This window comes from Camelus ferus, chromosome 8 (assembly GCF_009834535.1).
Source record: "Camelus ferus isolate YT-003-E chromosome 8, BCGSAC_Cfer_1.0, whole genome shotgun sequence".
NCBI classification, from domain to species: Eukaryota; Metazoa; Chordata; class Mammalia; order Artiodactyla; family Camelidae; genus Camelus; species Camelus ferus.
The window spans coordinates 67,987,060-68,012,503 of record NC_045703.1 but is presented as its reverse complement, the minus strand read 5'-3'; the positions used below and the strand labels follow the sequence as shown (position 1 = coordinate 68,012,503).

At 49.2% G+C, this 25,444-nt stretch overlaps 2 protein-coding genes across 9 annotated transcripts in view; one reads left to right on the top strand and one right to left on the bottom strand.

Moving 5' to 3' along the window:
• Nucleotides 1-8,810, top strand: part of AGPAT4 (1-acylglycerol-3-phosphate O-acyltransferase 4) — a 106,893-nt gene extending 98,083 nt beyond the window's left edge. For 5 of the 6 annotated variants that reach the window (XM_032485304.1, XM_032485301.1, XM_032485303.1 and 2 more), the window contains 4 exons: nucleotides 1,141-1,243; nucleotides 3,032-3,107; nucleotides 6,221-6,419; nucleotides 8,240-8,810. In XM_032485304.1, the coding sequence (XP_032341195.1) occupies nucleotides 1,141-1,243; nucleotides 3,032-3,107; nucleotides 6,221-6,419; nucleotides 8,240-8,334 (473 nt within the window). In that variant the 3' untranslated portion in view covers nucleotides 8,335-8,810. Of the gene's footprint in view, nucleotides 1-1,140; nucleotides 1,244-3,031; nucleotides 3,108-4,866; nucleotides 5,962-6,220; nucleotides 6,420-8,239 lie in introns of those variants that run through there. The other variant, XM_014554464.2, reaches the window with a different exon arrangement.
• Nucleotides 8,811-17,996: 9,186 nt separating this feature from the next.
• Nucleotides 17,997-25,444, bottom strand: part of MAP3K4 (mitogen-activated protein kinase kinase kinase 4) — a 103,358-nt gene continuing 95,910 nt past the window's right edge. Inside the window, exons 23-27 of one of the 3 annotated variants that reach the window (XM_032485298.1) lie at nucleotides 24,693-24,852; nucleotides 22,761-22,883; nucleotides 22,025-22,131; nucleotides 20,341-20,520; nucleotides 17,997-18,984 (exon numbers count right to left, since the gene is read on the bottom strand). In XM_032485298.1, coding sequence (XP_032341189.1) covers nucleotides 18,964-18,984; nucleotides 20,341-20,520; nucleotides 22,025-22,131; nucleotides 22,761-22,883; nucleotides 24,693-24,852 — 591 coding nt within the window. In that variant the 3' untranslated portion in view covers nucleotides 17,997-18,963. Of the gene's footprint in view, nucleotides 18,985-20,340; nucleotides 20,521-22,024; nucleotides 22,132-22,760; nucleotides 22,884-24,692; nucleotides 24,853-25,444 lie in introns of those variants that run through there. The other 2 variants (XM_032485299.1, XM_032485300.1) reach the window with 2 other exon arrangements.

Here is a 25,444-nt window from a genome sequence, read left to right as displayed (position 1 = left end):
CGGGCTGGCTCTCCTGCCCATCAATGGGACCCTCTCCCCTTGGCTGAGACGCTTGAGCTGCTAGAACAGCCTCTGGAGAGCCCACGTGGTGGTCAGGCAGCAGGTAGAAGAAAATGGATGGTGGCTTTTGAATCCTGAATCGTGAGTCTTCCCCCTCTTCCCAGCCAGACCAGATGGCTCTCCATCCTCCGCCACCGCGCTCGCGCTGTGGGCAGCAACAGCAGGTCTGCGAAGCTCTCGGTAAAGTCTCAGGAGCACAAGCCCTGTGCCAGGTCCTTTGGGCAGTGCTGATGTCACCAGGAGTCCCCTTCTCCGGAAGAACCAGGCTCCAGGAGGCTGGTGGGTTGTCCGAGAGGAGATCCCACAGCTGGGAAACAGTGGCCTTGGGATCCGCACCCGGACTGACTCCCAAACTCCGGTTCTTTCTGTCCAGCCCCGTCTTCCTGACGCTGTCCCACTCCCATGTCTGCCCTGCTCCTCCGTCCTCATTCCTTCACGCATCCTCCTGTCCTGCCGTCCAGGAAGCATTCATCAAGCCTGGCCAGGTCCTGGGGCTACAGCAGTGAAGTCTGACGTACTTTCCATACGCTGACAGGGTCGCTCACCATTTGATGGATGGATTAAAGTCACAGATTCTTGCTTATTTCTCCTCCATGTTTCAACTGACTATCGTTCAGTTCCTCGGGAGTTTTCCAGTTATCTTATTCAAGTTTTGATAACTATCTTAGTTTTTAGGGAAAGAAAGTGCATGGGATGGTTATGTTGCCCTAACTCAGACACATCCTTAGATAGTATTCTTTGTGTTGATTTATCTTACCAGTGATCCTTGTTTAAATATTGGCACCTGTTGTAGGCTTCTGGATGGGACACTGCAGTATCACTTTAAACTGATCTGACCTCCGTGATAATTCTGTTTTCCGTTACTAAGTTACAGTGCGCTTTTCTGGTGACAGGATGTGGTGTGTGCTCAATGCAGAACATTTCGACGGTGTAGAAAAAGCATGAAGAGTAAACCAGTAGCCCCTTCATCCCAGGATAATCAGCTAGCAATGTGATGATTGTTTTCCAGTGTGTGTATCTGCAAAATGAAACTGGGTTCGCACCCTCTATACTGCCTTGTATTTGTTTTATTTTTTATAGTTTCAGCTGTATATGACTGTACACTCAATTTCAGAAATAATGAAAATCCAACACTGCTGGGAGTCCTCAATGGAAAGAAATACCACGCAGATTTATACGTTAGGTAAGTTGGCTCCATCTCCTTTCCAGAAAATAGCGTGCCCGTCCCAAATACGTCACAAACGACCCGCAGCCCTTCTTGTGGGGAAAGCTATGAATATGTTCCAGTCGGCAGTCTGTGCCAACTCAAACGTGTCCACAGTCGTGTTTTATGTTAAGAGAGACCCGTGCGCCGTTGTAACTCATTCGGTGAAGCCTCTGGTCTGCCCGGCCACTTCCTGAGTCTCCCACAGACTCATTCTCATCAAAGAGCTCAGGTCCGACAAACAAAAAGACAGTATTTTATAGTCATTTTTGAATTGAGTGTGAGAATTGATTTTATCGACCCCTTTTCTTGGAGGACGTGTTTACTCCCCAGAAATATACACAGAGAAAAGCCTGTGTTTACAGTTTATAGAGAGGCCTGGAAGCCAGTGGAGAACATTTTAGCATTTCACGTGTTATATTCCAAGCTGTTATTTTACTGAAAACATTTCACAAGCTATTAGGCAAACTTGATCAACTTATCAATGGGTCTGACCCTAGTCTTCTGCAAGGTCATCGAGGTCAGGGAGAAACAGCTGGGAGGCCCTGCAGAGGGGGGAACAATGGTCATTCACGCACTGAAACCCGACCTGGAAGCTTGGGGAAGGCGCTGGCTTCCCACGGGGCAGACTGTCTCCCTGAAGCCTGACCAGGATGACCTGAAGTGCCCCTTACTGGAGACGAGCTGAGATTCTAGAATGTTCTGACTCCAGGCAGACCTCATTTTATTGCACTCTGCAGATACCGCATTTTTTTTTTTCACCAATTGAATGTCTGTGGCAACCCTGCCTTGGGCAGATCTGTCCACACCATTTTTCCAACAGCATTTGCTCACTTCATGTCTCTGTGACACGTTTTGGTAATTCTCACCCTATTTTAACCTTTTTCATTATTATTATATCTGTGATCTTTGATGTCACTATTGCAAAAAAGATTATGACTCACTGAAGTGCAGATGATGGTCAGCATTTTTTAGCAATAAAGTGTTTCTAGCTGAGGTATGTACATTGTTTTTTAGACATAATGCTATTTGTACACTTACTAGACCACAGTGTAGCATCAACATAAATTTTATGGGAAACCCAAAACAGTGTGACTCGCTTTACTGTGGTGGTCTGCAGCCGAACCCACAATATCTCTGCGTCTGCCTGTATTTTTTAAAAGACGTCACAGATGTTAAATTACCACGCAGCACAATGAAGATTAAAGCTTGAACCTCTCGGAGAGATGTACTGGGGGACTGACAGCCTCAATTAAATAGCTTATGACCTGGAAACAAAGCTGGCTCCCCCTGAGAATAGGAAAGAACCATCTCCATTCCTGTTTTCTTCTCTTACCGTGCGGTCGACAGCGGCCTTGGTCCTCACTCAGAAGGCCGGAGACCACCCGCCTTCCCAGAAGCCCTCTCCTAGAAGTAAAGGGAGGTTCTGTCCCCTCAGCTCCTGTGACACCCGACAGGGGCTCCACACAGCAGCCAGCTGGGCCCGAGGGGCCTGGGGAGGCCCTGAGCTGTGTGTGTAAGATCATTTTACCTCCGCGAGGCTGTTCCTCGGGTGATGGTAACGCTCCCTCGTGGGCCGTGACTGCAGTCGGGCCTGCGTTCCCCTGATACAGATGAGGATCCCCCCACCTGCCCTCTTCATCAGTTAGAGCACCCTCTTCACTCCCCCGCCATCTGGGCGACCTAGGACGGCAAGTGTTGTGCTGGGAGGCGTGTTTGGGGCACCTGGTGGGGGCTCCTCCTTGCCAGCTGCCCTCTGCTTTGCAGGCGCATCCCTTTAGAAGAAGTCCCGGAGGATGAGGCCGAGTGCTCAGCCTGGCTGCACAAACTCTACCAGGAGAAGGTCAGTGCAGTGGGCGGCGGGCGGCACCCCCGGCCCCGCTCCCGGCCGCAGCCGTGGGTGCCCTGGGGCCTCGGGGGTTGATAGCGGAGGCAAGACCCTTCCCACTGGGTGACAGCTCCAACCGGAGGGTACAACCCAGAGCCGATGCTCTGCTGGGCAAGAGGGAAAAGAATGTCGCAAAATATTTTTAAAGGGGGCCTCACAGAAAGAATGGAGTAGCGTATGGGTGAGTGGGCCAAAGATGAAAAAAAGGCCCTGATCTGTCTTCCCGCCGCTGGTCTGAAGGCAAGACATTCCTGTGGTGTGGGGGTGTCTTTACCAGTGGTGGCTTCCAGGTCCACAATTCGGTTGCCTGTCTGGTCGTCAAACGTCACCAGCATAAGCAGGACGAAGGCGCACAGGGGTGCGCCTCACCTTGGCTGGTCAGCTCTGCAGTGTCGCCCACCTGTCCCGCCCCGCCGACCCCTGTCCGCCGTCCAGCCCCCACCCCAGCCCCCACCCCCCACACTCTCTCTCCTTCTTCTGAGGGCCCCGTCTTTCAGTGGCTTCTCTCCTCAAAGACGTGCAGGGCAGAGGGAGCCTAATCATAGCTCAAACTGCTTGATCTTACGAAGGAGAAAAGTTGAGCTTCTCCCTGGTGACGAAGGCACGTTTAGGAGCAGGTCTCACTGACCAGGAAGAACCTCCTGATTCTGATCCATCGTACATTTTAAACCCAAACCAGCTCGCCACCTGGAAGCAAACACATCCCATACGTAGGCTTTGGGTGTCCTTCCACCCAGTTCCACAAAGACAGACTGGCGGACACTGCATCTTTTTCGCCGTGAGAACAGGGCCATCCTTTCAGTGGGACAAATCTAGCACTTAGGAAACACACAGTGTATATTATATGCCAGCATTTGGGACCCCGCCGGCTCTCGGGTGTGGCGTCAGCCCCTTGTGCTCTGTCTGGACGCACAGCTCCCAGATGACCTCCATCTCAGGATGACGTATGATCCCAGACCCTCCTCCCCCCAGAGCCATCAAGTTTTCTCAACTGTGTGGTCTGGACAAATTCTAACTTCAAGTACTTCCCTGGGTTATCGTTTGAAGTTGCTGAAGGGATTAACAATTAGCCATTCGTGGTGTAAATTAAGATGTGAGTGAAAGAAGCAATCTTCTGAGCTGTCCTGTGGGTGTACCCAGGGTCCCCGAGGCCAGAGTCACTCTGCGTGGGATGCAGAGTTGGGGGTGTGCCCGGACGCCGGCAGGAAGTGCTACCCGTCCAAGCATTGGCCTTCAGGGATCAGAATGAAGGGGTTTTCAAGCTGGTGATGGTTTTTTTGCTTATACTGAGGACATCACTCTTTGGAAGGGTGGTGGGCTTGGCCCCGAGGCATAGTCCTTTGTGAAGGACACAGCCCCAAGCATACTGCCTGTGTGTCAGGCTGAGCCCTTGGAGCGCTATTCCCAGAGGCCATCTCTCCCCGCCTGCACTTGCTTACAAAGAGGCACCAGCTCTTTCTCTCTGTCTACCCCCCTTTCTCTTTCCTCTCCTTTTCTTCCCTTTCTACCCATAAGAGAAATTTTATTTTGCTGGGTCGAACGCTGGGCAAGCCCAGCCAATCCAGCTGTACATGGGTCACCCAGCCTGGGTGTCCTCCTGCACATAATGTGGGCTCTGGACTCTTGTCTCTGTCAACAAGATCTCCTGCTCCTGTAGACTTTGGGTTGATGTTTCATTCTAGGAACAAATCAAGTCTCTTTTCATGAAATACAGTGCCTGGTTCCAGTGCCACAGGATGACAACACGTGGAGACCAAAAATGGAAGCACCATTAACAGGTCCTCCCAGTAGGGGTGGACTTTATTAAGAAATAACACAGCCCAGAGAGTCCACAAACATTCTGCAGCGGGAGCTGACATCTGGCCCTGAGCCAGGCATCTGTGTCCCACCCAGCCAAGTCACGGAGTCCCAGGGACGAAGCCCGGGAGGCCAGCAAGAGCCCCGGTGGCCGCCCTGTCACTGCGGAGCGGTGGAGGTCTTGGTGAGGTTTAGTTTTCTAAACAAACCAGAGAAAAAGAAGACTGGAGTGAATACAAAATTCTGAATCCTGCTGACTCTTAGAAAAGCGAGTGCTTTTCCCCTTGTGAGAGGTACAGATTAAAGATCTTGCCTTAGTCTGTGTCTTCCTGGGAAACGAGACAGAAGCAGCACCATCAGCGCCCCACTGTAACCTGACAATAGAGAACCACCATCAAGGCTACTGAGGAAAAGAATTCAGAAGAAGAAAACTTGCCCATATTTTAAACGGGCGAATTTTATGATATGTAAATGACACCCCAATAAGGCACTTTTTTTTTTTTTTAAGGCACTTAAGTATCATCTCCTGTCTCAGTCCAAGCAGGGTTCTACAACAAATGCCACAGGCTGGGTGGCTTACAAACAACAAATGTATTTCTTGTGGTTCTGGAGCCTGATGGTCAGGAGTCCGAGATGCGGGTGCCAGCCCTTTCAGGTTCTGGTCCGCCTCGTCCAGGCTGCTGTGTCTCATGCAATGGAAGGCGGGGCAGAGCTTCACCCGGTGCCCCCAGACTGGAGGCAGAGTGGAAGGAGAGAAGTGGAGCTGGACTGGGGGCGCCGCAGGGGAGAGCCCCTGAACCCCGGGAAGGGCCAGAGGTTCTCCTCCCAAAATGGCCCATTTGCGGACTTACAATCACGACCCCGAGGGTCAAAAAAGCGTTTTTTATTCAGCACATCCTGATTGTTATTATTCAGTACATCCTGATTGGGAGAGAAGAAAAGTATGATCTACTTGATACATGTCTATGTCAAGTTGTTGAAAGGGGAAATGAAGCACCTGAGCTAGAAGTTTCTGGTATGTGGGAGCGCTGGGCCACAGCGGGGAGGACGGGCCCGCTTTGCTGGGCGTGCGCGGCGCTGGCCCAGGACGGGGAAAAGGCGGGGAGGCCGCCCTGGTCTGACCGGTCTCAGAAGCTCCCGGTCCCGCGGGGCCGCCCCCGGTCACAGCCGCGGGTCCCCGGGGACGCGGTCGGGGACGCGGTCAGAGCGGGCCGGGCGCGGGCTCGGCGGGGAGGGGACGGCCGGGCGTCAGGCGGCCTCTCTGCCCGCAGGACGCCTTCCAGGAGGAGTACGCCCGCACCGGCACCTTCCCCGAGACGCCCATGGTGCCCCCGCGCAGGCCCTGGACGCTCGTCAACTGGCTCTTCTGGGCCTCGCTGCTGCTCTACCCGTTCTTCCGCTTCCTGGTCAACATGGTCAGCAGCGGCTCCTCGCTGACGCTGGCCGGCGTCATCCTGCTCTTCTTCGTGGGTGAGTCCGGCCGGGCCGCGCGGGAGCCCCGAGGCCGGTGGGGGGGGTGGGAGGGAGGGGGCCTGCGCCTGCGCAGATCCTGCAGCTCGACAGGCGGGGAGAAGCCAGGTCCGCCGGGAATCCTCTGCCCGGGCGGGGCTCCTCGCCCCCGGGGCCCAGCGGTGCTGCGGGCGCCCCTCCCGGGACAGGCTCCCGCTTCCCTGGGCTCGGGGAAGACCACTTCCTGGGGTCCAAAAGGAACTGACAAAGGCTCTGCCATTCAAAGCGCCCCTTTGGGGGCAGCGTAGGTGCCTCTCCTTGGTTGCCACGTGTAGGGACATCGAATGGAGGTGCTGGGTAACTCAGTGTTTTCACTCATCCACATGGGCTTTATTTGACCAATATGTGGTTTCAGGTGACTGCCATTTCTTCCTAGCCCCAAGCTTGCCTGCACTTGTTCTTGAAGTGGGGCCACCGGGTGCCACTGCACACAGCCGGCCTGCGGCAGCGCTGGCCAGGTGTGCGGGGACCTGCGCTTGCCAGACCCCAGGTGGGATGGGGATGGACCCAGCCTTTCTGCTTGTAGGAGTAACAGAAAAGTAAACACTCAGGCTCTGGAGGAAGCTGGGCTCCTTCAGATAAAGGCTGAGAAAGGGCTGCCCGGATGTGTGGTGAGCAGAGGGCCCAGCACTGTCACCAAGAGACATGGGGTGTCTCCAGCTTTGGAGGAGCCCACTGCTCTGTCTCCCCAGGGCTTTGCCACCGTGAGCCCAGCCTTGCTACACTTTGCCCTGGATTGCTCTGTCTTGTTCCTCCCACAAAGCCTTCCGGCACTGGCGTCTGTGGTTCACTCTCCACAGTATCATCAGCCTCGCTGCACAGAAGTTCTAACGCGGGGACGAGGGCTCATGCCCCGGCCTGTTTGGAGTTGGCCCCAGGCTGCAAGTGACCCGTTTGTAACTGACCCAGGGTCTGTGTGTGTCTTGTACCCTGGGTGGACTCGCTGGCTTCGTGTCTGATGTTTCACAGACTCGATGCTCACACTGCAGATGTGCACGTCACGACCGGGGGAGGGGTTCAACCACTACCATCTGTCCACACTTACACACACCGTAAACGGACTGTGCTGCCGGGCCCTGTGTTCAGTGCTCAGCTCGTCAAGGCGATTAAGACGTGGTCCCCACACCCAGGGAGCTCACCGAGTTTGTCCTCTCCAGAGGGAGCGCTTTGACTGCTGCCTCTGAGTTCTAGACCCGGTCTGCCAGCTTCCTAGTGGTTAAACCAGGCTCTCAGGTGCGTCCTGCACTTTCTCTATTTGGGCCAAACCCCGCTGTTGGAGAAGAGGCTTTCCGTGGAGGCAAGGACTTTGCTCGTCTGCTGCTCTAATATTCACACCAAAAGCAGTGTTGGGACGTGGGGCGCTGCATTCTCCAGGTCCTGGTGTGTCCTTCCCTGAGCTTTGCTGAAGGATGCCTGTGACTGCACTGAATTCACCACAGAATCCTCTTTGCCTTAGGGATCGGCACAGGAAGCAGAGGAATTCTGTAAGCCCCCAGGCAAAGCGGGGTACGGCTTACTAAATTCTGTTCACTTGCAGGGTAGGGTGTCCACCGTCGAAGGATTAAAACCCGCCATCAGAAGACCTGCTCTTGTCTGTCACTTGGTGCAATTAGGCCCTGATGCCCAAGCTCAAGGGTAGCTGTGAGGCAGGAAGTATGAAATGTGCCCCAGGTCAGCCGGCTTGTAGCTGATGCTGGAGATGCAGACAGCTGCCTTCTTTGGAAATCTCACCAGAGTTCCTACAAGTTTCTCCTAACTCGCTGCCCTTCCTGTCCCTGCAGCTTCCATGGGGGTCCGATGGATGATCGGCGTCACAGAAATTGACAAGGGCTCCGCCTACGGCAACATGGACAACAAGCAGAAACACAGCGACTGACCCAGGACGCGTCACCATCCAAAGGGGACCTTGGGGGACTGGCAGATGCTGCCATCGTCCTTGGTGGGACCCAGCGAAAGCTGGGTGAGCCCCTGCTGGGGAGGCAGGGGGTTCGGTCTCAGCGCCAGATGGGAAGATGAGCTTAAACCTTTTCCCCCACGTGCTTCAGTGGGCTTCGGTCCTTTCTTTCCCCGCGAGTTTGTGTGTGTGTGTGCGTGTGCGTAAGAGAAAGAACACATACGAGTGAGAATGATGTGTGGGTGAGTGTGACCATTCAGAGGGTATGTGAGGTGCAGGGGGAGAGTAGAAATGGGGAACACGGTGGAGTGTTCACTTTGATCCTTTGGTGCTGAGTTTTCTGTAACCCTGGATTGCCAGAGGCAGAGTAAAAGGCACTTTAGGTAAAATGACTAAATTTTGCCTCCCCCCAACCAAAAAAAAATATTAAAGTGTTTGGCTCCTCTGGTGTGTTCACACAGACCGCTCCCTCCTTCCATTTGGCCCCTGCCTTACATTTTGGAGTCCTGGCCCACAGTGATCTGGAGGGCGCTACGAGGGAGGAGGGCCCAGGTGCTGGCTGGCTAGAGGGTGGGTGTGCCACCCGACCACCGCCGCCAGCAGCAGACGCAGGTGCCGGAGCCTGTGAGTGTTCATTATGAAAGATGGCAGATGCAGGCGACTAGCTGAGCACCTCTGACACAGTGACAGGGCCTTCTGTCAGGCAGCTTTGGTTTCCCAGTCCCCTGCAATGGAGTCTCCTTCCAACTCCCCAAAGAAACTGATCTTGAACATCACAGCCATTTGACGTTCTGCAGAGATTTGAGAGATGACTTTACATCCTCTCTTCATCTCAGTGGCAAGCAGAAATTGGGTCCCTAAAACAAATGCAGGCTCACTTTAAAAGAGGACCACACAGGAGCCAAGGTTCTCCTCTGAGCAGGGTCAGACTGAGCACACCCTGGGGTCTGAGGATCCCCTGGGCTTCCGCTTTCCTTCTGGAAGCCCAGACTCCCACGACGCGGAAGAGTTGTGCTCTTTGGCACCTAGGGCAGCTTTTAAGGTAACAGTTCACGTGCAGGACTTTGGCAAACTTCTGCCTGTCAACAGACGCCAGGTGCAAAACAAGAACAGAGAAAACCAGTTATATTTCTGGAGAACAATTAGATCCTGGATGCCACGTGATCTCAGGCCGAGGTGCCACGGTGCTTGGCCTGACGGGTATGCGCGCGCCGGACAGGCGAAGCCTTTCTCCCTGCACGGCTCCCTGTCGCCCAGTGCTTACCTCCTGTTTTGCTGTGGTTACAGAAGAAGGGATGAACTGTTTCATAGAAAAGTTGGCCGTGTTATTTAAAGGCTTATTCCATTAAGAATCATGTCATGCTTGCTCTTGGTCACTAAGTGTTTACCAAGCACCAGTTTAGTTATCAGAGTTTAAGAGAAGCTCTCTGCTTAAGGGACAACAACGGATCATTGATGCAAATCTGCAGAAGTGAAAAGGGGAACTTTCTGGCTTAGTTGTGGGAAGAGAGTGTTAGTGAGGCCGGGGCCTGAGTTGACTCTGGCTGGTGTCCCTGAGGACAGGGTTGAAGGCCCCGTGCCTCTCCTGCCCTGCAAAATTGCCACATGCAGGTTCCAAATGCAGCCTCTCGACCAGAGCAGAGATTGTAGGCATTAGCCCAGGGCCGAGCACCTCAGGGGCGCACACTGTTCCTGGGGGTCGGCCCACACCTGGATCGGGCTGTTCTACACTTGGGGTTTCCTAGCTCCGTGGGAAACAGAGCAGAGAGTCAGACGTGTTGGCTGTGCTCCGAGCTGCACAGGCCACCCTCACGTAACTGCAGCTAATTCGCTGTAAGGCCTTGGGAGAGCCATTTTACTTCCGTTTTCCCACCTGTAAAATGGGGTTGTTTCCAGGGTGAGATGAGGCAGTATATATGAACACACTGTAAGGGTCTTTTAAGCACTACACAGGTAAGGGGTGGAAGAAAGGTGCCTCCATGTGGTTAAGTCAAAAATGCTCAGAACTTCCCTGGGAGTGTCTAAAAATGTCATTTTTCTCAGTGTCTTACCCTTTCAATAGTAGTAATCTAATAACATACACCCACTCCTTCTGCCTGGAACGTAAAAGGGACCCAGACACACTTGGTTTTCTCCTGAATCGGCTCTGGGACCAAACATGAAACATAACGAGCAGACAGACAAGGCTGCTCACACGTGCAGACAAGGGTCCAGGCCAGAGGAAGGCAGGCCAATACTCTCCTGGGAAAGAACTTACAGGTCCTCTTTTTAAAATTGCCGCAGGAAACAAGGGAATGCGGGGTGCTGGGGGGAGGTCCTGGCAGCTTCCGTGGGAACAGTTTCGCGGGACGGGGACCTGGTTGTCCTCCTGCCCCGTTACCGTAACGGCAGAGATGAGCACGGCTCCCAGAAAGACTCATCACTCCTCCCCGAGCCCCTTTACCCGTGTTCAGGCCTCACAAACACCACCATCTCTTCAGCAGACAGTGGTTCTGGCTCCAGGTTATTTTTCTAAGAATTAAAAACCCACAGGGCTGAGGCCACCTCTCTGGCCCTGCACAGTGCGTGATGGAGTACGAGCGTCACGCCCTGTCTGTCTGTCTGTCTGACATCTCCAACTCATGGCAGCTCAGGTCAGCCCTGCTCAGAGCCTGCTCTGGGATCCAACTTGGAAGAGAAAAATGCAAAGTTTCCTGCAAACTGGAGATCAGTGCAGGGTCCTCCCAGATATTAAGGGCCATATCCTAACTCTGAGGCAGGGAGTTTAACACATTTCTAGGAAACCAAGCCCACAAAGTGACTTTCTTTACTAAAAAAGGCAACCGTCTGAAACAAGTTTAAGGAAAGTGGACGGATTCTGTGACGAGGAACATGACTAATTGCGGAGGAAGAACTACTGTGCTTTTGGACTTAGTCGGCCACCTGGTTTATCTTCTGTAGAGAGAACACAGCCTTTTCCACAGGATCACAGAGGGTACTGGAATCTCTCTTGACTGCTGTAGTCTCTAAATAAGACCTTGTAAAAGTGGCTACTGATGTTTAAAGATTAAAAAAGTTAGTGTTTTTCTAATATATCCATAATTGGATCTGAAAGACAGCGATTTAGATATAAAATCCAAAAACCACTCAGCCAAAACATAGAAACAGCTGATGTGACGGAGCCAGAAAGGGGCCCCGGGAGCTTCTGGTTTCTCTCTGGGGGAAGTGGGAACGCCAGCCAAACAGATGAGGCTTTTGAGGCTTTAAGAACTTTCCACAAATACAGACAGAAGTGGGAAGGTGTTAGCAGAAATTCTCCAGGGGACCTGTTTCCTGCTCAAAACAAGAGGTTGCACCCAGCTTTCCCTGAAGTGCCAGACAGCATACAGCTGCCGGGCTGGAGTGGGAGGAACAAACCTGCGCGCAGCTGGTCTGAGTGCCTGCAGGAGGGCTGTCGCCTGCGCTCCTGCCACGTGCCCTGCCCAGACCAGGGAGGCTGGATGCGCCGCAGTTCCCCTGCCCCGGCCCGCGGTGGGCGGCACCGTCCCGCCTTCCCCAGCGCTTCCAGGAAGGGCACCGCTGGTGCGACCTCCTTCAGCAACTGTTTCCGACGCCTTAACTGCAGCGGTTCCCATGCGCGGTTTCTGGATCACAAAGTGAAGCAGCTGAAGACACGGGCTCACCGATGTGCCGGCACCGCCTCCTCCTACAGAGCGCGGAAGGGAGCTGGGCTGCCAGGTCCGCAGCGGCAGCTGGTCCTCCTCAGAGAGTCCTGAAGCCACCACTGGAATGAGACAAGGACCACCTCCGCTGGGAACATCTCTCTAGCTGTGGGGGGAGCTGGCTGGCCTCTACATTCAGCGCTGCGACACGACCGTGTCCTTCCACTCGGCCGCCCCGTTGACGGTTAACTGCTGCCTTCGTGAGACGGGAAGCTAGTCAGTGACTCTGAGACAGAGTCTGGGTTGGACACACTGGATGTTATGCAGCCCCTCACTGGGAGTCTGTCTGCCTTTGCCAAGGAATCATCAGGGACCTCAGTTCAGCTGCTAACACTCCCTTTTCTGTATGCTTCCCCATCTCTATAAAGATACGGTGGGTCAATAAGGAACTGGGTGCGTCCTGGCAGGGTGATTTCCTAAAATGATCTTCAGAGATTTCATCGAAAAGCGTTTAAAAAAAAATTTTTTTTTCACCAGAATGAATGAGGCTGAAATAACCTTGATGAACACACTGGGCAAAAGGGTAAAGGAAGCAGTCTTCCCAGGGCCAGTCCTTCCGCCTCCTGAAACCACCGGGCACAGAAGGCCTGGGGGCTCAGTCCTCGCCAAGTTACCCGAGCACGGACCATCCACTAAAGGCAAGCTCTGAGGCTCGCCTACAGCAAATCACATTCCTGCATCCCTGGCCTGAGTTTGAGTGTTTCCAGAGCTTCCAAGAATGTAAAAGAGAACCAAGCACCTCAGATGCCCTGAGGCTTCCTGTCCTGCGGCAGTGGCATTGCAGAGAACGGGGCATAAACTCGGGAGGAGGGGAGAGGACTAAGCACATCCTCCTCCTGTTCTCTTGATCTGTGACGTTCCAGACCATTCACATTTGACACCAACTGGTATCTGTTTATGAGATTCAACTGTTTGAAATTACCATTATTCTGGTCAGGAACAGCAGAATTCAGAACTTCACCTCAACAGCTAGTGTGTGTCTCCTTAAGAGTGTTCCCTCTTGGGGGGCAGGGATGGGCACCTGGACCACCTCTGGCACTGTCATGGTGCACACGCAGCCGGGACAGACTGAATGAAGGGACCCCAGTTTAGAGGTTTTAATAGCTGAATTTCAGTTGTCTTTTGATTAAAGTGAAAATACAAACCTTTCTCAAGCCCAATGAGTCCATAATAAAATCAGTCAAAACTTTGAATTTCAGAGTTACCAGTGAAAAAAGCCAAGTTTTCCTCTAGTAAAGGATGAGCGGACCCAAGCTCGGCGTTCCTCGGTGCCCACAGGCTGTCCTATTCTGATATTCTGATATTCTGATATTAAGGCGGTGAATTCATTAAAAAGTAGTAAGCGCCCACTCAGATCTTTTTGAGTATCTAGGAAACCTCTCTTAGGGCTGTGTTAGTGAAGCCTTTCATTGAGCAAGACTCAGTTTTTACCTTTAATATTTTTTTAAACACAACCTTATTTCACACACTGGACTGACTAGAGAGTTCTGAAATTTCTGGCATCTGGGTGCTTTTGAATTTTAAGGAGGTAAGTGATACGAATATGAAGTTAGGGTTGCTGGATAATATTACTTCCTCTGGACGGTGGCAGGAAACCACGGAAGCTGCACACGTGTTTGGAAGAAGTCACTCTCAAGCAGGAATGATTTGAATGGACTGAGAAAAAAGTCACCTCACGATATGTGAAAAGAACTGTGCTTCTAGAACTTATATTAGTTGACTCAAGAAAAGAAAAAGTGATGTGACGAAATGGCAGACCGCTGGAGCATGTGCCTAGAGGACCCACCCCAGGGTGGGAGACAGGGGACCCTTCTGATGTTCAATCAGGATGCGGCTGGGGATGTGGGGCTGCTGGGCTGCGGGGAGGGTGAAGCTGACAGGCGTCCCAAGCCGCATGGCGGTCTCCATCGCACCATTAAATCAGTGATTTGCAAGGCAGTGACTTTAGACACAGCAACTAAGAAGGGAGTTACCTGCTTCAACACGACAGCAGGAACAAGGTCACTGATTTTGGGAAAATGTGCGATCCCCCGCTTATTAGGGGAAAAAGGGCATGCTTCAAGGGCCAGACCCACACTCCCGTATGTGTAAGAAATGCATTCCGGAGCAGCCAGCTCAAACCCCTCCTGGAGCTGCTGTCAGCACCTCTGTGTAAACGAGCCCACGAGAGCCAGCCCTGTTATCTCACAGCCACCGGCCCTCAGTTTTGACCTGGTAAGAGTATAACTCACCTTTTCATAGCAGCATGTAAACATATGAATACGGCGGCATTACACATTACCTTTGAGAGATAATACTCTTTTGTGTAAGTTCTACTGGCCTAAGAAAATGCCATTTCTTAATTTTGCTTAATGCTCCAGGGTAGGGTTTAGCAAACTAAGACCCACCTGCTGCTTGTTCTGTTAACAAAATTTTATTGGAACAGAGCCACACCCACTCCCGCACGTGCTCCCACGGCTGCTTTCATGCCACAACAGCAGATTAAACAGCTGCAGCCAAGGTCCTAGTGCCTGCAAAGCCAAGAATAGTCAGTCTCTGGTCCTTCACACAAAAGGTTTGCTGCCTTCATTCTAAAGAACATAGTGTCAGTTGTTGAGGCTGCTATTTTAGAAGAAAAAAGAAAATCTACCCTCTGCTTTTACATTATTGAGAAACTATTTTTACAATATGTTCAAGATATATGCTCTATTTGTAACTATATGGCCTAGTAGATTATTTTTACAATAATTCTTGCCTTCACCATCTTCTCTCTTAAGAAACTTAAAAAAAAAAAAAAAGCAAATTAAACCCAAAGCATGTGAAGGAAGGAAATAATAAAGATTAGTGTGAGGGGAAAAAAAAGAAATGGACACCAGAAAAACAATAGAGAATATTAATGAAATCAGAATTGATTCTTTGAAAAGATCAACAAAACGGGATAAACTTTTAGCCAAGAAAAAGAGTAAGAAAACATAAATACTAAAATCAGGAATAAAAGAGTAGACATCACTACTGACCTTACAGAACTTAAAAGTATTATAAAGAGATACTATCAACAGCTGCATGTCAACAAATCAGACCACTCAGCTAAAATGGACAGCTTCCTAGAAAGACAAAAATTACTAAAACTGACTAAAGGAGACTAGAAAACCTGAATAAACCTATAACAAGTAAAGAGGTTGAATTAGTAATTAATTCCCACAAAGAGAAACCCAGGCACAGCTGGTTTCACTAGTGAATTCTACCAAACGTTGCTGAGTATATGCTGAGGAGAGGAAGTCTGGTAAATAATACCAAATCTTCATAGTCTCTGAGAGAAGAGGAAGAAAACTTCATGACTCATTATGTGAGGCCAGCATTACCCTGATACCAAAGACAGACATCACAAAAAATGAAAACTCCACAGAAATATCCCTCATGGATATAGAAGCAAAAGTCCTCAACAAAACATTACAACTAAATACAGCAACAGCAATACTTAGAAAGTATTATGAACAATGATCACCTAGAACTTACCTCAGCCATGTAAGATTGGTTTAATATCCAAAAATCAACTGATATAATACACTATATACTTACAAAGGACAAAAACCGTACGATCACCTCAAGAGGTGCAGAAAGAACATTTGACAAAATTGAACAACTAATCATGATTAGAACTCTCAATAAACCAGGAATAGAAGGAAACATCTTCAACCAGATAAAGGGCCTTTACAAAAAACCCTACAATTAACACGTGTCATAACCTGACAGTGAAATAATGAATGTTGCCACTTCAGGTCAAAACCGTGAGAACGTTATTCTCACCAGTGCTTATTCAGCACCATCCTGGATGGAGGATCTAGCCAGTGCAATCAGGCAAGAAAAAGAAATATAAGGCATCCAGATTATAAAGGAGGAAGAAACACTGTCTTTACCTTTGGGGACATGATTTTATATGCAGAGAATTCTATGGAATCTACAAAGCAACTACTACAGCTATTAAACACGTCCAGTGAATAAAAGATCAATGTACAAAAACCAACTGTACTGACAGATACGAGCAATAACAATCTGAAATGAAACTAAGAAAATACTTTAATCTACGACAGCATGAAAAGTAAAATATTCAGAAATAAACTTAAGTTCAAGAATTGTACACTGAAAATTACAAAGTCCTGCTGAGAGAAATTAAAGTTCCAAATAAACAGATATCCTGTATCATAAATGGAGAAACTTAATATTGTTACGGTAACAATACTTGCCATGCTGTTCTGCAGGTACAGTGCAGTCTATCAAAATCCCAGTTGATTTTTTGGGAGGAAGGGGCTGTGTGGGAGAGACAGAAACTGACAAGCTGATCCTAAAACTCATAGGGGAATACAAATGACCCAGGATAGCCAAAACAATCTTGAAAACGGAGAACGAAGCTGAAGAGCTCACACTTCTCAACTTCAAAATCTGCTACAAAGCTACATTATTCAAGACTGTGGTTCTATATAAGACAGCAGCTACCGAGCTCAATGGACTGGAACTGAGAGTCCAGAAAGGAACCCCTAGGTTTACGGTCAACTGATTTCAACAAGGATGCCAAGACAATTCAGTGGAGAGCGAACAGTCTTTTTAACAAATGGATGCTGGGGCTGATAAATATCTACGTGCAAAAGGATGAACTTGGCCCCTTATCTGATATGATATACAAACATTAAAAATACATGACAGAGCTAAAACTACAAGACTTGGGAGAGAACACAGGTGTAGATCTTCATGACCTTGAGGCAGGTCACGGTTTCTTAGATACGGTATCAACAGCGCATAAACCAGACTTCAAAATTAAACCTTCCACACTTCAAAAGAAACCATTAAGAATGTGCAAAGATAAGCCAAAAAATGGGAGGAAAAACATTTGCGAATCATATATCCAGTGAAGGACCTGTATCCAGAATGTATAAAAACCTCTCACGACTCAGTAAGAAGACAAACAACCCAATTTAAAAATAGGCAAAAGATTCAAACAGGCCATCTCACCAGAAAATGTATGTGAATGGCCAACAAGCACAAGAAATACTTGCCATCCTCAGCAAGATACCCCTTCACATACACTAGAATGGCTTTTACGAAAACAAAAGACAGTATCGTATCAAGTGTCGGCGAGGGCACGGAGAAGCTAAAACCCTCATGTGTTGCTGGCTGGGAACGGAAGACAGTGCAGCCACTTTGGAAACAGTTTGAGAATTTCTTAAAAAACTGAACGTGGATTTACCACGTGAGCCAGCAGTTCCACATCCAAGAGAAAGGAAAATGTACAGGTCCCTACAAAGACTTGTATGTAAACGTTCAGAGCAGGGGCATTCATGATAACCAAAGTGGAACTAGTAGATGAATCAGTGAAACACGCGGCCTAGCCTTACGATGGAGCAGTATTCAGCAATAAGAAAATGAAGCAGGAACACACGCTACAACATGCACAAACCTCAGAATTATCATGCTAAGCAAGGAAGCAGACACAAAAGGCCACATATTGTAAAATTCTGTTTATATTAAAAGTCCACAATAGGCAAATCTATAGAGACTGTAAGTGACGTAGTGACTGCCTGAGGCTGGGGGTAAGGAGGGGGGTGACTGCAAATGGACGGGAGGTTTCTTCTGGGGGTAAGAGAATTGTCTAAGAGGGATTATGATGATGGCTGTACAACCATACAACTACACTAAAAATCACTGAACTGTGTGCTTTAAATACTATGTAAATTATACCTCAAAAAGTTGTTTAAAAAGTTGAATTTAAAAAATTTCTAAGTACCTGTACAAATCCTTCTGTGATGCCCTCTTTCTCTGGACATTATTTCCATGCTGAGGGGACCCGCTCCCCTGGAGAGAAGGAGAAAGCAGAGCCTGTCTGGGCAATTACCTGCTCAGGGTCACCTGCTGCGTGTAAGGAGTGAGTCACGTATGCCCTAAAAAGATTTCAGGAAGCTGTAAGGTCGATCTTTTAAAAAATTTAATAGCAAAATAATAATAATAATAAAAGGACACCAGCAATGACATAATTTGGGCTATTTTAGAAAACTCACTGCTGAAACATTGACATTCTGAAAAAGATGCTTTCCTGTCCAGAGATTATTCAGCAGTATTTACACTGACCAGGCACCTACACATCTCGGTTTAAAAATAAATGGAGCCCCAACATGTGCTAACAAGGCTTAACCTTCCACCTGTTATAAGCTTGTGGTTAATACGCACAACTTTCAAGGGGCCTTAGTGTTGTTTCATTTCTGACTTCCACTTTTCAGTGAGGAGATTCTCGACCCTGAAGGCACTCCTAGCCCAGTGCCCATCTTCAGACACGGGACTCACCCCTTCTGCTGAGGACACAGGAGTATCAGATAATGTGCTGGCTCTGAAGCTGATAACCATTAAAAGACAATATAACTGAGCTTTCCTAAAATAAACCATTTATTGAAAAAAGAACCTTTTTCTTAAATTTCATTAATCAGCCTTTTGCATAACAAACCCGCGGCTTGCCAACAACAACAAAAGGTCAGGTTTCACAGTCAGTGCACTCAACAAACAGGGGATTAACAAGGCCCAGGACGCCTGATAACACTACAACTGCTTCTGAACCTAGAAAGGTCAAAAATACTACTCTGATGTCACGATTCTCAGTCCCCCGAGACACGGAGGTGACAGAGGCGACGGTCCGTGTACAGTAGTAATGGCACTTAACACGCAGCTTCTCTACCTCGTGGACACCATCGCTCAGGAGGGTCCGTGCCACAACGAACAAACAGGAGCAGCAGGAGGAGTGACGCTCGTCACCTGTGCAGTCTTCAGTCTTGGAAGGTTAAAAAGGCTTACACCTCTTCCCAGCACAGTCTTCATGTAAATATTACATACAGTAGTGATTAGAGAATTTTCCGAGTACACACACCACTAGGCCACAGACTGATGAGCTTCATTCTTCATCTGTGCAAACCTGCGAGGAAGCAGGAGAGAGCTGAGCTGAGCCCCATTCACGCGGCCTCACAGGTAAGTCACCACCCATGCACCCTGATGCCCCCGCACCGTGCCAGCCAGCGGGGAGGCCGAGTCCAGTGAACGCCAGTGCTGAGCGACTGCTCCAGGGACTGCCTACTGAAAGCGTTCTTAAGAATGTATCTGTACCATATCAAGTCACTATAAATTGGGCCCTTTACACGTCTTCTTTAGGGCTCCATTCTCATTCCATTTCTCCTCTAAATACTCTCCCCAGCAATGCTTGTGTCTCCCAAGTCTGTATCCCACCCCAATTCTTTCGAGTGCCAGCCCCAAATATTCAAATGCCTGTCTGAAATCCCCAGGCAGATGTTCCAAATACACCTCAAACTTAATCTGCCTAAGAGGAAACCATCATCTCCCTGACCCAACCCTCAACCAGCTGCCTTCGACCTGTCTTGGTGAATGAAATCTGAGAAGCTGGTGATGCCCGGGAGCCGCCCGGACTCCTCCCTGGCGCTCACCTCTCACATCCAGTTACTCACTCATGGCCATCTTAACTCCTACGTTATCCCTGATAACTCATCCCTGACCTCCCACTCCCAACCCATTAGCTGTATCAGCAGCTTCCAACTAGTCTCTTGCCTCCAGGGTGACTGTCCTAAAACACAGTTTAATCATGCGATGCTTACAGTGAAGCTGAAATCCCTTCACGTGGTTCCTGCTTCCTTTCCCAGCCTTACCTGTCGCCATTTGCCACAACCTGTGCTCCGTCAGTACTGACCTGGACACACTTCCTTGACCGCTGTCCCCTCTCAGTGGTGCACCTGTCCATGTCTCTTCCACTCTGACTGCCACATTCCTCTGTGTTTCCTGACATGGCTAAACCCTCCCAAACAGCTCAAGTACCTCATTCTAAAGAAAGGAACAGCTGGGACTACCTGGCTGGATTAAATTCCTCTTCTCAGTGACCCTGTGACACAGGATCATACCATGACCACAGCTCTGCCGCATGCTCGGTCATGACTGACCTGCGGCCGCTCTCGGTAGAGATGAGTCATTACTGACCCTGTCCTCAGGTAGACTGCACACTCTCAAGAGGAAAAACCACATCCTTCATCCAGTCCCATTTAAAATCCCATTTAACAGTCCCCAGTGCACCTCAGACCACTGAAATGGAGCAAGGAGGAGAACCTCAGGAGCATTTTCCAGAAGGAAAAACAGATACAAATTTCCTGGCATAAGACATTTAGTTCCTTCCCATTTCAGATACAGATGTTCTAAGTTTCCAGATTTCCTTAAGTGCCAGATGCAAAATACTCAAACACGGAGAGGACTGTACAGCAGCCTGCCAGACCTTGACGAAGGAGTGGTCCAGGAGCTGGCTGGCCGTCCACCGCCTCCGCGGCTCGCTTTCCAGGCAGTGAGACAGGAAGTCCTTTCCTTCCGGGCTTAATCTCTCAGGGATTGGAGGCTTATGCCCCATCCCCACTTTGTACATGATCTGAAAGTTGTGTTCATATTCATGCCAAGGTCTCTAAAACAGAAAGAAAACCAGGTTTTAATGTTACATGGCCACAGAAAAAGGCAACTGCCCAATGTCTTTGGGCATCTCAATATTAACACACATCGGGGCTGGCAAACTTTTACTTAAAGGGCCAAACGGTCAGTATTTTAGGTTTGCAGGCTGTCCGGTCTCTGTCACGATTCAGTTCCCCCACTGCAGCGTGAAAGCAGCACAGGCCAGACCATGTGCCAATAAAACTTCATTTACAAAACTAGGCGAGGGGCAGAGTCTGCCTGCCCCATTTGAATGTCCTACTAGTCCAGCATTATCTAGATGCCATCATTATGCAAATGAACAAATGAAATACATAAAATAATATTAAAATGTCAATAAAACAAAATTCAACAGTTATCTTTACAGGAAGGTTTAATATGCTGCCTTGTTCAATGATCAGCATCAAATTCCTTTAGTGCAAAGCTGATCACGGGGGCAAGAGCTGGGTCTGTGTGGCGTTCTCCTTTGTGCACCAGCGCTCAGTCATTCGGTACGTCCTCCTCAGTGTGAGAACTGGCTCTGTTCCTGATGTATGGGTTAACTGAGATAGCAAGCACCGCGGGCTCCTTTTCTGTATTCACACTAGCAGAAATAACACCAGCTAACATTCATTCAGCACTTACTCTTTTCAGCAGCTGTAAGGTGTAGCTGGATGGAAATTTAATTTCCTACCAATAATACTTAGGAAGTTTCTAACACCCCTGCTTTTTAAGTAGTGCCATGCTCGCACACGCACTGTGCCTTTATACGTTTGTATAATTGTTCAATAGCAGTGTCTTCATCAGAAGATCCATTTTCAGAATTCTCAGATACTGTGTCACGCACAACAGTTTCACTGCCCTAAAAATCCTTGTGTTCTACCTGTCTGTCCTTCCTCCCACTCCCAGAGCCCCTGGCAACCACTTATCCTTTTCTGCCTTTATTGTTTCGCCTCTTCTGGAATGTCGTGTCCTTGGGAGTCATACGGCACGTGGTGTTTTTAGATTGCCTTCTTTCACTAAGCAGTATGCTCTTAAGGTTCCTCCGTGTGGTTTCATGGCCCAATTTCTTTTTGTTGCTGCATAACATTCCATCATGTGGATTACCACAGTTTATCCATTTACCTCTTGAAAGATATCCTGGTTGCTTCCAACTTGTGGCAATTATGAGTAAAGCTGACATAGGCAGGCACGGCCACTCTGTATGGACGTAAGTTCTCAACTTCATGTTTCTTTCTGTAGCTGCTTCCTTCTCTGTGTTTTAATTAGAGCTTTATGCTTTTATTTTGCCGTTCCCCTGAAGAGTTCTCTAAGTCATACATCTGACAAATATTTGGTTCCTAGTCTGTCGCTTGCCCTAACTTATTGTACCTTTGGCAGGTCATGTTCTCTAATCAGCAGGGAATGTGCCCAGTGTTCATAATGACAGTAACAGCACAACCACCGCCCTGCCGACGTGAAGTCCCTGCTCGGCCTGTCCCCCAGGTGCGGGCCCGGCTTACCTTGCCAGTCACCATCTCTATGATGACACACCCCAGGCTCCAGATGTCGGCTGCGCGCCCGTGGCCTTCTCCTTTGGCACGAGTGATCACTTCTGGGGCCATGTATGCTTTAAAAGTCACCAGCACAGTGGTTAAGAAGGGGTTGTGAGTACAGCGCCGTGCATTAACAGAGCCAAACACCACATTAACACGTCTAATATTCCACAGGGAAGAAACTACTGATGATCTGTCTGGGGGAACCTTCTCTGAATTGCATAATAAAAAATATCAAAACTTGAAAATAAATACTTCAAATCGATTTCTTGAATGGACATTTTAGGAGCCAAATTATTTTCTAAAAGACTATCTGTGCAAAACTTCAGACAAATTGTATGCACAATGAAAATATGAAATTTAACCCATAAAAGAAGATATAAAATTTTATGTCATGTTCCTAAACAGTAAAAACAAATCATCACAATTTAAATATAGTATTGTTTCAACTAGAATAGTTATCAATAAGCCCAATGTGAATAACAGGTTTTTTCTGGGAAGAAAAAGAGGCCTTTCCCCCTCATCTAACTTCAGGGAGAAATTTGATCCCGCCACCTGACGGGCACTTTCAGGCACGGGCCCTCCTTCACACGGCTGGAAGCCCTGGCCTGCTCTCCACGTCGGCAGAGCAGAGAGAAGGGAAAGTCTGGGTACCGAGCACACTGGATGAGCCCGGCGCAAAAACAAGTCCAGCCAGACCCACCTGCTGTCCCCAGAGTGCTGTTCACTTCACCAGGCATGGTCTGTGCGTTGTTTTTAAGCTTTACTGAGCATCCGAAATCTCCCAGTTTGATCAGTCCAGATGAGGTAAGGAAGATGTTGGCACCTAACAAGGAACAAGCAGCCTTAGCCTCTGAAACACGATGCAGGCACTTTAAAGTTGCCATGGTAACCTAAACTTTATAAAGGCTTATAAAACTTTCCTTGCAGAGTGTAATCATAGAAAGATTTTAAGCCTTATTCACAAATGTTAATATAAAGCAAAGAAATTTTACTATCAGTGCATACAGCTTTGACAAATAAATTCTGAACTGAAACATGCATAAATTCTAACATTAAAAGCCCAGGGAGATACCTAAAAAGAAACTACAAAAAAATACAGATGCCCATGCCGGCAGCCCCTGAAAACCAGAGCTCTGCATGGTCAGCAGAGCCTGTTCCAGGCAGCAGCAGGCACACGGGAGCGGGGCACGCACTGTGCGCTGCAGAGTCGTGTCTGAGGCCGTCACTAGGTCTACTTCAGACTGTGACCGCGAAGACCGTTCCATGACTGTCTCACACTCAACAAGCAGTGTACATGCCTAATGTGTCCTCCAGCTGGACTCTGGGTTACTGCTCATCCCTCAGGGCGGCTCTGCCTTCTCCCGAAGGCTACAGGACGTTATCCCTCCAACTGAGCCACACAGCTCAGCACTATGTGTCCGACAGTAGCTCCGTCCAAAAGCAGTACAGAGCCAGCCACGTTAGACCACCAGCCATGCGTGAGCTGGAGTCTGCTCACTCTCAGAGCCCGAGTGCCCCCAGTGCAGGTGGTCCCCATGGGGGATGACGTGGTGCTAACTCCGCGGTTCTGGAGCTAGCGCACACACGTACACCCCTAGCCATGCTGAGCTACGCAGACTATCCGAAGCCCGCACGTGGACGGCCTGGACTCAGGGGCTCTCAAGGATTCTCTTTACAGCCACAGCCAATGACGTGAAGGTCCCATTTCAGGAGTCAGAACAACCAGAAATGGGGAATGCCCTGGCCTGACCAAGAGCCAATTTAGCAAATGCCCAGAATAATCCCAGATGCGAACAATGTGGTGGAGTGGCAGGCGGGCAACAAGGCTGGTGTGCGCTGGGATCCAGGGTGAGCTGCGGAGAGAGCAGTTACTCCAACAGCCAGCAAGGCAGGTTCTGGTGCAACCCAGCCCCTGTGAGTGATGCCTGGTCAGGAGTGAGGCTGATTCTGGAGTGAACCTGTTTAGTGTGGCCTCAGATGACGGGACAGGATGGAACCCTTCAGTCTAGGGCCAGCTAGAGACAAAATGAATCTGCTGCTCTAATTATCCCCAACACACCCAAATACAAGGGTCAGGGCATGTGCAGTTAAGGCAAATGTAAGAGGGACAGTTCTGAGGCAGAAGCAGGGCTCTTCCCCTCACAAGAAAGGAAAAGCACTTGTAATCAATCCATGTGACCAGATCTTTAGCAGAACTCTCCACTGAGGGTGGCGTAAATAACCCCTCTCCTTGCCTCCCCAGGCTCAGCTGCGAGTCATGATTTCCGACTCACTGTCACTTATATGCTCACAACGGTCATACGTAAATACACGAAGCTCCTAACACAGAAGAAAGGCCGCTCTGCTCGCAAATGTCTGGTAAATACACAGGGCAGGCCAGACTGGCCTATAAGACAGCAAATACCATTTTGGGGAAACAGACTTGGCTAAACGCCGTGCTGAACAGGAAGAGCCAACTCAGACACTCAGAGACGGAGACGTGCGTTCTGTACAGTTTCTTAATGCTGGGCTCTTCATGGAAGGATACTGGAAGTGGAGAAAGGATGTGTGGGGTGGGAACAAGCATCCTGGGAGCAGGTGCTGCGTGCTGGGCGCCAGACGCCTCTCTGGCAGGGCGGTGAGTGCAGAGTACCTTTAATGTCCCGGTGAACGATGCCGTGCTCATGGAGGACATTGATGGCGATGGCGATCTGCTTAGAGTACAACCTGATGACGTGCTCCTGCAGCCCCAGCCGCGACACCTCTTCCAGGGTCCCCTCGTCACAGTACTCCATGAAGATGTACATTTCTTCCTGCGAGGAACCAGATGCAGCCCTGTGTTACCTGCACCCTAAGTGAAGACGCTGGACCGCTTCACTGGCCACGCCCCAAAAGGACCTTCTCTCTAATGCTATGCTACACTTGTCGTCCTGAATACGGTCCTAAATTTGTCTTAAAACAGTCATTTCTGACTCCTCCATAGCGGTGTCTCTGCCTGCCTCCTCTGTCTGGAATTATACAGCTAGCTGGGATAAGAACAGCTCCAAATCGCAGGTGATAAACGCCTGTAATTCTCTGAAATTAAGTCTGCTATATAATCTCAGACAGGGACCGACAGGGCTGTCCCTATAAATATATTATTAAGTACTGAAACACATCCTTTTCAAATCTGAATTTGTGAAAACATTAAAAATCACCGATGTCCAACTTCCCCTGGAAGCTCGTATTCCACCAAGATGCTCCAACTTACTCTCTTTCCCGCAAAGTGTTTATTTCTAAACACAAGGGGGAAAAGAATTTGAGGTTTTAATTTTCTCTCATTTCACAACAGTTCCTTAAGTACATGTAAAATCAAAAACAGCATTACTTCAGTGTGCTCAACAAAAAATGGAAGAAAAAAGCAAC